Raw genomic sequence first — 12,720 nt, forward strand, 5'->3', positions numbered from 1 at the left:
GATGCTAAATTTCTGACGTCACTTTAGTCAAGTATAGCTTATAGTTAGCCGTCTTGGGACGAATACAAAGGAGCTGAAATTTCGGTAGTTAAGCTTCTCATGTTCTTACTTAAAGTAAGTGAAAACATTTGCTCGCATTTATAAGTCGAATCTAGTGTAGATAAAAGAAAAAATCCAGATTTTTTCAGAAATGAAAACTTCGTAGAAAGTGGTGCCCAACATTTTGATTTAATGGAAAGATCATAATATTTTGATTTTCTAAATATTTCTAAAGTATCTTGAATTTTTGCATCCATAATTCTGAACTATTAAAATCAATTATTTCTAAACTAAAATTGTCAGCTTTAAGCTATTGAAAGTACTGCAAATTTAAAGCATTTTCATGTACATATCGTTGGCTCCTATTATAAAAGTAAACATTTCGCCGTGCTTCTTAAGATTTAAAATCGACTTTCAGATTCACTTTTAATACACTAAATCCAATTTTCGAACATATTAAAATTGCTCTTATCGATATTTTCTTTTTTTATATTGTCCTCTTAACCAGGGAAAGAAAGGAAATTTTTTCTTTTTTATGTCTGTTTCAAGTAGCATTAATTTTGTAGAAAAGCTCTTCCATTTCTCGTACATTTAAAATTTGTGTGGTTATTTCCGTGGAGTCGTAGTTTGAACCATCGTATTTCCAGATGTGACAGCAAATCCTCATATTTCGATTAACGTTCCGTCAAAAAAGCTTTAAAGTGCTTGCGTACTAATGCTGATCATGCCACTAATCATGTTATGATCTTACGAACCTTTTCAAAGATATCTTTATGTTGTTACGTAAGATGCCATTACAAATACATTTTATTCGTGTTTGATACAGTAAAACGATAAAAATTAGAGGACAAATTAATTTTCTATTACTTTCACGAATTCAACAATTTTCCATCTCATAGCTGGTGTAGACGCCATCACTTCTTATGTGCCAGTACTGGATTTAAAATGTAATCCATTACATTTTAAATCCAGTACTGGCACATTTTGGAAATTAGTAAACTCTTGTAGTTGACAAAAAATGTCAACGCCTGTGGTCGTGTCATTTATAGAAGCAAGAATGCAAAGTTCTTGATTGACTTCTGAACTATTTATTGATACAAATGCAATAACAATTGCAAGCCTACCCACAATATTTGCATCAGTACTTTCATCGAGTGCCATGTTAGTTACGTCATTACATAACAAATAATTTTTCTCTTGTGCATTAATATTTTCGGCCATTTCTTCAGTGCGACATGTCTTTAATACTCTCAATGATTTGTTTTCGTTTGCAAAGTCATTAAATAAATAAATATTCGAAAAAATTATGAATGTATTTATCAAAAATTCGTTGCATGTAAGCAGTTTTCCTTTGATACTAAAGCTAGGAGCTGCAACAAAGCTGGCAGATGTAGCGTGATTGTTGCTGGCAAGAAATTTTTTTACCAAGTTATTTTGCTTTCCAAAATTTAATACGCGCTTAGCAGTTATGTCCAGGTTTTTCTTCTTTGGCATTTTCCTCCCATTTCTATGATTTGAAGAAACATGTCGCTCGATATTGTAAGTTTTGGCGGTAACTATATCTCTGCATAAAGTACATACCAGTTTGTCGCCACGCTCGACTTTTCTTTCTGCACATTTTGAAGTAATCTCTTTTTTCCTTTTTATTTGATCATGGTAATAATTTATTTTAAATAATGATAATATTTCTCTGCGCAATTACAGCTGCGTCACTATTCTCACGCTATTGAACAACGAGGTAACTGAAAGTGAACTGAGAGAACGACACCGGTGAATGTGAAGGAATTATGAATTAGCGTTGCTTAACTTATCGATATCTTCTTGAAATTGCGTTGCAACCTAGTAACTACAACTTTTTAATAAAACAAAAATGTTATTACTTACTTTTAGTTTTATTTTTTTCATGTATTCTTCAAAGTGAACATTTTATATATATGTTTAACAATTTATTTTTATATAATATACTTAATTTTCGGAACTCAAGTGTGTCACTCGAGTGACCCGCTGTTTGCCGAGGCCTGGTATAAAACACATTGCATGAAAGAAAAATGGCGAATGTCTTATTTTAATGCTGTGTAATAGCTTTATGATTGCTATATCAAAAACTGAAACGACGATTATTACGATAATTTTAATAAAAGTGTACAGTACGTTAACTGCAATTATATAGAAAATCCTGAAATTTATTGGATTCATAAAATACACGAATATGCAAAAACAAAACAGATGCTGGTATATTACCAAAAATAATCCATGACCTATATTCCGTAAATTCTGTTCTTTATCATTCATTTCTACTTTGTCAGTGAAGGGAAAATTTTAATTTCTTATTCAGATAAAAACGAAGCAATCCGCGATGAAACAATTTTAATTAAAAGAAATAAAAAAATTCAGATTACGTCGAACCCCACAGGGTTTATTTATTTTTATACTTTCGCTGAGCTTGTAGTTTATTCAGTCTACTCTTACTCCTGCTGACTCAACATTTTGTCTTTTTAAAACATTGCAGTTATCAAACATTGCCTTCTTTGCATTAACATTATGAAAACTTCAACAGTAAAATTATAAACTTTTAAAAAGCAGCTTATTTTTGGAATTTTCCATAGAGTGCTAAATGTCACCGTACACTATTATATTTTTTTTCAGTCCTTTCTTAGTTCATTATATGAATCTTCGGTTTTCTTAATAAAATGACCTACACAGCATCGTTTTTACTTCCTTGTAAGAAGTAAAGGAAGTATTGTAATCGCGAAAAATTCCGGGTTTCATATTTCAACGAAAATATCGAGTTTGACCGCTATCGAATGCAATTTAAAGATGTTTTTGCTAATTACTAAGGACAGAATAAAGGACTCTTTTCCCCCAAACGCATTATAAAACTGATTTAAAATGGATTCAAAAGAGATTTTTTTCGTGGCGTCTATGTACATAAACTAACTGAAAAACGCATAACTGAAAAACGAATAGCCTGAGAACGTTGAAATTTTGTGTGTGGGACTGCTATACCATGCACATGTGCACCTCCCTTTTTGGTTGCAATCGGCTACACCAAAGGTAAGTGATAAGTGACGGAGGACGCGAGCACCACCTCTCTACCATAGCGGTTAATTGGTATAGCGCCACGTCCCCCTTGTCTATAGCACCACAAGATGGTATGGGGAAGGGTGAGGGGCCACATGAACCCCTGACACCAGTCACCGATTTAAAATACAGTGCCATACAAGGTCCTTGGCAGATAGATATATATATAAATATATATATATACACCCACTCTGTTACTCGGCTCTGTGAGATCATTTTTTTTTATTCTTATATGTTAGTAAATAATTGCATTATGTTATTCTTATCTTCCAGTTAAGGTTTTTCATTCCTTAAGTTAATCTGCATGCAATAATTGCAGAATTATCAGGAATTTAAAAGTTGTTTAAGTGCGGCTAAGCCTAATTTTTTTATCATAGCAGCCATATTTGTTTAGATTTGAAACTTAGCAATGTAGTGGTTTTGTTGCCAATTTGGCGAAACTAAGTTTCGCAACAACAAAGATAACGTCTTCTTTTAATATTGCGAATTAAATAATGCTTAACCCATTTTGGAATTATCATTTAAATTGTTAAATTATCCCATATGTTGATTCAGCATAACGTCCACTACAAATTAAGTCAGCTTCTACGCCTTTTTGTGTCTTTTTTCCGAGTGGGGCCAAAAGGAAACTGTTAGTTTTGTGCATCGAAAAACCTGCCTTCTTTGCTTGCTGGCCGAATTCCTTGTTTGAAGTTTTTGAAAATCTAATTTTAATTGTAAAAATTGTTTTTGAAGTGTTTTATGTTTTTCTATAGCTTTCAATTTTTAATGAAGATATTCTGAGTTTTCATGTATTTTGCCCTTGCCGCGAAATGAAAACTGAATTAATTGAATTGGAAATATATCTCTACAGAAATTTGAGGAAATAAGTGTTTGTATTAGCGGCAAATATTGTCGCCAGTCTGACTCGGACAATATTTGCCGCTAATACAAACGAGTAGCGCAAGCGCATTAGGTAAGCGGCGCTGAATCATCTGTGAAAAACTTTTTCTTTTTTATTTGTTTAATTTTTTTTATATATCGTTTTAGATTCATTATAGTATTTGAAAAGAACATGTGGCAACGATTAGATAATTCTTCAGGTGATATAATTTTGTGCAGTCTGAGTTAAAATAAATGAGATGTAACGCTGTTAAGCGAACCTAGCGCCAGAGTGTCGCTATGTTAAATAAATATGGTGAATTTTACAGAGCGCATTTATTCTATTGTGGTTTATGCGCTATCAACGAAGTATAATTCAATAAGTTTAAAAGAAGTGCAGGAAAAATTGCGCATAATTTAATATTCCGGAAGGTAGACCACACTCTATTTTTTATCCTTTAAATACTATCTTCTTTCTACCATATTTGAATATCATGCGAGCTAAAAAGTTACATTCTGAGAGAAAAATGGAAATTAGGAGGATAGGAAAGTTCATCCATATAACATAAGTGAATAAAAATTAAACCGATGATGCAAACAGTAATATTGTGAGCATATTAAATTAATCTTTAAACGAAGATATGCGTAAAATTCATTTCAACATTAGATTTAAGAAATGATCTAAATCGAGTTTAGAGGGGGGGGGAAATGCTTCACCACTTTATATTGCCATCCACAAAGAGTATGTGTGCAAAATCTGAGCGCAATAGCTTGTAAATAAACGGTTTAAAAATTGACGGCAAAGTTTTATCCTCAGTGGACCACCATGAATGAGTTAAATAACAGCTTATAAAATAAAATAAAAAATAGTGAGTAACGTTGAGATAGGTTTCTGTCAGGGTTAAAAAGGTTAAAAAGAAGGGCTAATGTCATTCCTTTGAGTGACCTCTCGCCGACGCGATCATCGTAAGGGGGTTAATAGGAAGTAGTCTGACGTCACTATGTTGCATCAGCTCTGACTTCGCCTGTTTAAAACAGTAGTCATTCTGCTGCGAAGCAATATTTTAGCAAAGTAGACATCTCAAATTAATTTTAATGACATACATTTGTTTTTTAGTAAAGCAGTAAGTCAAACTGGCGGTCCATGGGCTGCATGCGACCTTTGAAATAATTTTGTACGGCCCGCGAATGCATTTCCAGTAAATTAATTAGCATTATTATGACAAGAATATGAAGAAAACGTTTAAGATTTTAATGGTTTTATGTCCAGGTTTACATTATTTTCATTACCAAAAAGGAATGTACCTCATCGGGAAATCTAGAAATAGAGCTAATTAATTTGCAATGTGATATACATCTTATTCAAAGATCTGCAGATAAAAATTTGATTAACTTTTATTTAACTTTTATTAGCACTTGTAAAAAGATAAGTATCTTCGTTAAGAATTTTTGCTATATGAACACTTGCTTTGCTTTTCAGTATGTATACATAAGAACAGTTTTTTTTTTTTTTTTTTTTTTTTTTTTCCCGTAGTTAAAAATTAAAAGAACCGATGAGTATCTCCAGTTTGTGTTTATACTTTCTAGTAATTTACATCCAAGATTATAAATTTCATCAAAATCAAAACGTCGTGAAGTGTTGTAGTTGAAAGTTGCAGTAAAAAACAAAGGATGTTTACAATAATTTACATACAAATATTTTTTTTCTGTTTGTGTCATAGAAAAATCTAATAAATATAAGGAAGAAAATAGATTGTCGTTATTTATTCTCAAGTTTTATCCCTGCTGGGAAGCCTCCGTATATTTCTTTTTAGTTTAAATTAAAAGTTATTTAGTAGTTACAGCAATCTATTAAAAATAGTCTGAATCTTTAATTAATCTAAATTAATCTGAATATTTTAATATTTAGCTGTCTGTTTGAATTCCAAATTGTGATCAACAGAAATTCCTTGCAGATTCCAACCTCTAGATTTCAGCAAAATATAAGTATAAATTTGATATTTTTCTCAGCGTTATTTTAATTTGTATGTTTTAATAACTATCTAGTAAAACGTTTTTAGTCACCCAGACGGTATAGTGGTTAGGGAAGCCTACTACGGTACCGAAGGGCCCGGGTAAGATATGTTATATGGATGTTTGTAAATCTATAGTGTCGTTGCGGCATGGCGGCACTCTGAATATGCGGCGAGCCGAAAATCCTCTCGTGTGGATTGGTGGGTTGGGAGACCCCTGGATACCCCCGCCCGTGATGCTTTTCCTCAAAATTGGGGATGGAAAAGTCTAACTTCTCTTCGCAGTAGTCTAACTTCTAGAAGAAGTCTAACTTCTCTTCGCAGTAGACTCTGACAATCATTGTTCCATGAAATATGTGAACACGACAACAACAACTACAAAAAGTTTTTAATTTATTGAAAAACCTTGTTTTGTTAAAAAAAAAGATCTCACCACTTCTTTTTTTAATAATTGATGCCCCTCAGCAACTTTCAAATTGTGCATTGGCCCGTGTGCAATGTCAGTTTGAAACTGCTATTGTAAAATATCGTTTATGTAATACGTCTTCTTGTATTCTAGCAAAGTGCCATAAAAGTTTTTGGAAATGAGAAAGATAGAGACAATGTGTTTCATATTTTTCCAAAGGACAATTTGCTTTTGGGAAAAATAATGGATACATCTGTCGAAGACAGGATTTGATTAATACGAAGAACGCAAGAATTGTCAGGAAACATATTCTATGCAGTGATTGTGAAGATAAAATGAAAAATCGCTTACTTGGATTACCGCAAAAGAAACTCTTAAAATCCAATATTGTGCCGAAAAAAGAAAAATAATGAACAGTGCTTTTTAAAGACTACAGTAATTAAATTTAAAGAAAATTAATTTTGAAGCCGATTACGGAATGGAGGATAGAAAAAATAAATCAAATATGAATGATTTTAAATAGAACTCGCAAATGACGATGTAAATATATTGCTGAATGCCCTAAATGTAAAAATAATTAAAAATAAAGCTGGCTCAGCATTGTAGGTAATTCATAATCGTAAAAAAAAAAAAAAAAAAACCACTATCCTTTCTCTTGTCTCTCTTTTGAAAGATTAAGTAATTCTCTTTAGATACTGTGAGCAAAGTTCTTTAGTCAAACTTAAGACAACGATCTTGTATTTATTTGTCTAGAAGTGAGTATAAGTTAGGCAATTATTTAAAAAATATCTGTTATTATATTAAATCGGAAGGGAAACACGCCAATGTAAAACTTATAATTAGGTCAAAAGAGTAATCTTAGATTAGATTAAATTTTGAATAAAACTATCGATTTCAAAGGCAATCAAACATAAGTTCCTCTTCTTTAGCTGCAGAAATGAAAAAACTGACATATGTATTCAAAACTACAGCAATCTAGATCGTCTTTTTTCCCTAATTTTAAAAAAAAGCTGTTATGATTATTTTAGAAAGAGTAATAGAACTCACTCAGTATGCAGATGAAGAAAAGACAGTGAATCCCATAGTTTTTTCCTTTCACGACTTAATGATAAATATACAGGGAAGAAAACCTATAACTTTTTAAAAAAACGAAGCTGTAGTCTATTTCTATCTGTTATTTTAAAATTAAAATAAGTATTACTAACTTTTTAAATGTTACAAATTTATGCAGAATAACATCTTCTTTACTAAATTGTGGCTATTTTATAAGGTACAGTTTTTTAAGACTTTTTTTCAAATTTAAAACGATAATTTCTTTGTTTTTTGTAGGACTACGTCATCACTCCATACTTCCTATTTCAGGGGCAAAAGCTCTATGAACCAGTCCTTCTCTTCTAAGTCCTGGTTTTCAGTATTTAAGCATCTAACAGAGTACTCGATACTACTTACATAGATAAAAAATCATATATAAATATTTATAAGCAAAGGAGAATTTTAAAATTGGATTTTCCTCGCTATATTTTTTTCACAAGACCATCTAAAGAAACACCCCCTTTTCTTCGAGTATCCTTGCATTAATTCGTATAAAAGCGTTCTTTTATTGTTGATTTAATGATATTAAACTTTAGCATCTAATCGACTGCCATCACATTTATTGATATGTTTTGTTTCTAAAAGCTTCTGTGTCAGTAATTGTACAGTAGCTGACCTTCGAGTGGCCTTCGTTCGCTATCGCGTTTGCCGTCACACGCTCGCATAGTTAGAGATAATTGAACGCATGCTGAAGTTCTGTTTTTCATACTTGTTGCTTTCAGTAGATTGTGAACAGAGGGATAAATAGAAAGTCCTCTTCTAAGTGTTGTTGTGAACATGGAGGCGACAAATTTCATACTCGGGCCTCTCATAGCCACATTTTTGGCTGCATTTGCAGTCATATTTTTTTTGTATAGGTAAGTAAATCTAAGTTTTTATTAAATGCAACAGCTTTTTTACATTTTGCATAAAGCGATTCAATATTGAGTGCTTAAATCTTGAATAAACATGACAGTAAACTGCCGAATAAATATCGCTTAACAACATTCTGCAATAACAAAAGCGAGAAACAATTGTTTTCTCCTAACATGTGGAATTTTCGTTTAAAGGGAAAATGCATTGAAATATGTTAAGTGTACTTTACTTTGAAGTACGGTATGTTTCGCTAAAAGCGAAAAATACGTTACTTAATTATTAATTTATTAACTTACGTAAGGCGTTTTGAATTAAATTATTAAGTAAAGTATTGATAAAAGATAGCTTAATTATGAATTAAGTAACGTATCAGTAATTTTTTAAAGAATATAAATTGAATCTTTTAGTTAGAACGCTTAATTCTAAAATAGAAAAAAATTAAAATGCGCCCACATTCAAAATTTTCCTAATTTTAAATTCCTAAATCTATTGTATCTAATATGGGCAGCCACTTTGTTATATCCAAAACCACGTATAAAACCCAGCTTTATAACCGAGGCTTACTTTATTGCATTTTGCAAAAAGAATTAAGGACTTTGAAATTAAAAAATCTGATGTGTACACCACATGACTTCCTTGTACGGAATATTACATTATACCCATTTTTTACTTCATTTCGTTTAAACTTAATTTCTAGAATTTCATTAGAGATATATTTCTCATTCAATTAATTCAGTTCTCACTTTGCGGCAAAGAAAAAATACATGAAACCTCAAAATATCTTTATTTTAAATTAAATATAGAAAACATAAAAAGTTGAAAAATGTGATTTTATAAAATTACGCCCAAGGGGGCTTTTTTAACGTTTTGTGTGTTACCTTTATTTATTAAATATCATGTTCTTCGCACTTAAAATATAAAATTCAATTTAACAGCAAAATCCCCCCCCCCCAAAGGAAAAAATATGTCACATAAAAGAATTAAATGTGAGTCTCGCATGAAGACCACGTCGTCCAAGTTTTTCTAATTTTTATTCACAACACATCTCATACATAAACATATTAGATTGATATTGAAATATAAGTCAAGTATAATTAATCAGATAATCCCAGAAAAAGAATTAACTAACCTAGTAAGCAAAAAATATCCGTTATGTTCCGAATTTCAAATATCTGTTTGCATAAACATTTATCGCAAGGCCTATGGAGAAAAAGATATACTATTGCAAACGCACAATCGCCAAAGCTCATATGATCATGTTATTTTCAACAAATTCAGAAGTGAATCGGTGCAAAATGCCAAAATTATATTAATACCCTTCTGGGCAAATTGCCCCTTTGGGCTAACGCAAAAACAAGCAATTCGGCCAGCGGGCAAGAAGGTAGATTTTTCGGTGCACAAAATTAAAAGTTTGCTTTTGGTCACACTCGGCAGAAAGACACTGAATGTACCATCACTATTCTGCTAAGTTTCAAATGTAAACAAATATGGCCGTTATAGTAAAAAAAAAAATTAGGCTTAGCTGCACTTAAACAATTTTTACATTGTCGATAATTCTACAACTATTGCATGCAGATTAACTAAAGGTATAAAAACCTTAACTGGCAGATAAGAACAATATAATTAAATCATTTGTAAAGCAATAAATGCAATGCAGTATTAACCAATATATAAGAATAAAAAAAAAATCTGATGTGTACACCACATTGACTTCCTTGCACAGAATGTTAAATTATACGCATTTTTTCTTGCATTTCATTTAAACTTATTGAACTGAATTAAATCTACTTCTTAGATTAAATGCATTCTTTAAAATTCTCTGTATTTATTTACCATAGCGACACTCTAAGCGCGAGGTTCAACTAACGGCGTTACATTGAATTCATTTTATAACTCAGAATACCCAAAAATTATATCATCTGTAGAATAAACAACTAAAAAAGAAACAGTTTTTCACAGACGATTCAGCGCCGCTTACCTAATGCGCATGCGCTATTCGTAAACATTCTCCTCTGTCCGAGACAGACTGGCGACAATGATTGCTGCTAATATGAATTTCATTAGCGATATATTTCTCATTAAATAAATGCAATTCTTACTTCGCGGCAAGGCAAAAATACATCAAAATTCAAAATATTTTCATTAAATTTGAAAGCTATAGAAAAACAGAAAACACCAAATACGGCTAAAACAATTAAAAAATCAATTTTTACTATTAAAATTAGAGATTCTGTGCAAAAACAAACAATTCGGCCAGCAGCAAGAAGGCAGATTTTTCGGTGCCGAAACTAAAAGTTAACTCTTGGTCTCACTCGGCCAAAAAGACACTGAAGGTGCAGAAAGACTTAAATCACTTCACTATTCTGCTAAGTTTCAAATGTTAAAAAATATGTCTGCTATGGTAAGAAAAATTGGGCTTAGCCGCATGCAACTTCTAAATTGTTGATAATTCTACAACTATTGCATGCAAATTATTTAAAGGCATAAAAACTTTATCAGGAAGATAAGAACAACATAATTCAATCATTTTTAAAGCAAAAAAATGCACAATTTACAAGCATATAAGAATAAAGAAACTGAGCTCACTCAGCCGAGTTACAGAGTGGATAATATATGTATATGTATATATATATATATATATACATATCATTTATATGCTTTTGGTTACAGAGTGGATACAGAGTGGATAATATATATATATATACATATCATTTATATGCTTTTGGTTACAGAGTGGATAATATATATATATATATATATATATATATATATCATTTATATGCTTTTGGTGCGGCCGATTGCAACCAAAATGGGAGGTGCACATCTACACGTTATAGCAGGCTTATATACAAAATTTCAACGCTATGGGGCTACTCTTTTTTGAGTTATGTGATACATACATACGTACGTACAGGGGCCACTAAAAAGTTACTTCTGAATCCATTTTAAATTAGTTTTATAATTCTTTAAAAGAGTCCTTTATTATGTCCTTGCGCACAAATGTTACGCAAAAACATTGTTAAATTGTGTTCAATAGCGGGAGAAAAAAAAAAAAAAAAAATGAATATTTTCGTTGGAATATGATACCTGGAATTTTGCGTTTACTTATTACAAGAAAGTAAAAATGAAATAATTTTTTTGAACTAAATATCACCTTTTGAATACGAATGTATAATTTGAATTCTAATATTTTCTTTTGTTTAAAAGTTACGGCAGAATTAGTGTTACTTCTAAGAAGTTTAACCAATGTTTTTCGCATACTTTTAGGATTCAGCATAATTGAAGTGAAGAAATAAAATAAGTTTTTTCTAACTTTCACTTTCCGAACGTGGTCATGCGTTTTGTTTTCTAAGATTTGCTCTTGCTTAAATGTTAAAGCAAAAGTCGTGTTACATTTTAACACCCATAAGGAATGTTTTTGTTCTAATTTTGAGAGTAGTTCGGGATTCATATTTTTCTGCAATAAAAATCTTGTCTGCAAACGAGGTATTGTCTGCGAACGAGATGTTGTCTGCAAAGAGTTGTAAGACTGTGGGGTAAATGAACTGCTTGAACTGCTTGTTGGTGAAGAGGAGTGGTGCCAGCGAGGATCTTTAATGCTGCTTTTGGACGTTGTGCGGTACAAAGATTTGATATTACGGTACACCAACCTACTTTAAGGCTGGAACTCTTTCTGATTTGGTGTAAAACTACCATAGCTCTTATTTGGCTTGACATGTATTTTTACAACATTCATAATACGCTCATTAATGCATGGAAATCGGTAAAGACTACGCTAGAAGATATAGAAAAGTTTAAAACGCAGAATGTGAATAAAATATACATGTTATTGAACATTAATGGATAAGTACAGTATTAGTATGAGGGAAGGTGTTGGTCTTGTGATTGTCTCTTCAAAATAGCACTGTGTATTTAATTATGGCAAAGCACACTAGGGCTATCTGCCTAAGGGGAGGGATGCCTTCGTAGAGTACTTTCTAAGGAAAACTGGCTCGTATACACGTTACACATGGGGAAAACCACGAAAACACCCATGCAGCCAGCCCGTTCGCGGGATTCAAACCTCGACCCGAACTACCAGTGTTCAGCGACTTTACCGCTCGGCCGCTGGTGGGCCCAGCTCTGAAAGAAAGTTCAGGCACACGAAATCCACAAATCGGCCAATGGGCAGAAAGACTAGCAAGCGATGCACCCCCAAACAGGCAGAGCTTCTTTTTCCAACGTGCTTGAAGTCCTGATGCAGAAAACCTTCAAGCTCAGAGTTGATGCAAATCACACACTAAGGCTATATGCAATACAAAAGCGTTAATTATGTTTCCAGTTTCACTAAAAATCAAAAATACTAAGTCAGACTAAATGGAATATCACTTAAAT

The 12,720-nt window shown here is 32.0% G+C and overlaps 1 protein-coding gene across 2 annotated transcripts in view; it reads left to right on the forward strand.

Moving 5' to 3' along the window:
- The first annotated feature begins 8,188 nt into the window (after positions 1 to 8,188).
- Positions 8,189 to 12,720, forward strand: part of LOC118191811 (cytochrome P450 3A8-like) — a 66,310-nt gene continuing 61,778 nt past the window's right edge. Inside the window, exon 1 of one of the 2 annotated variants that reach the window (XM_085815732.1) lies at positions 8,189 to 8,348. In XM_085815732.1, coding sequence (XP_085671858.1) covers positions 8,269 to 8,348 — 80 coding nt within the window. In that variant the 5' untranslated portion in view covers positions 8,189 to 8,268. The remainder of the gene's footprint in view (positions 8,349 to 12,720) is intronic. The other variant, XM_085815731.1, reaches the window with a different exon arrangement.

The sequence above is a fragment of the Stegodyphus dumicola genome, chromosome 4, assembly GCF_044657685.1.
Source record: "Stegodyphus dumicola isolate Sdum_Otavi_A_Nest chromosome 4, ASM4465768v1".
Taxonomy (NCBI): Eukaryota; Metazoa; Arthropoda; class Arachnida; order Araneae; family Eresidae; genus Stegodyphus; species Stegodyphus dumicola.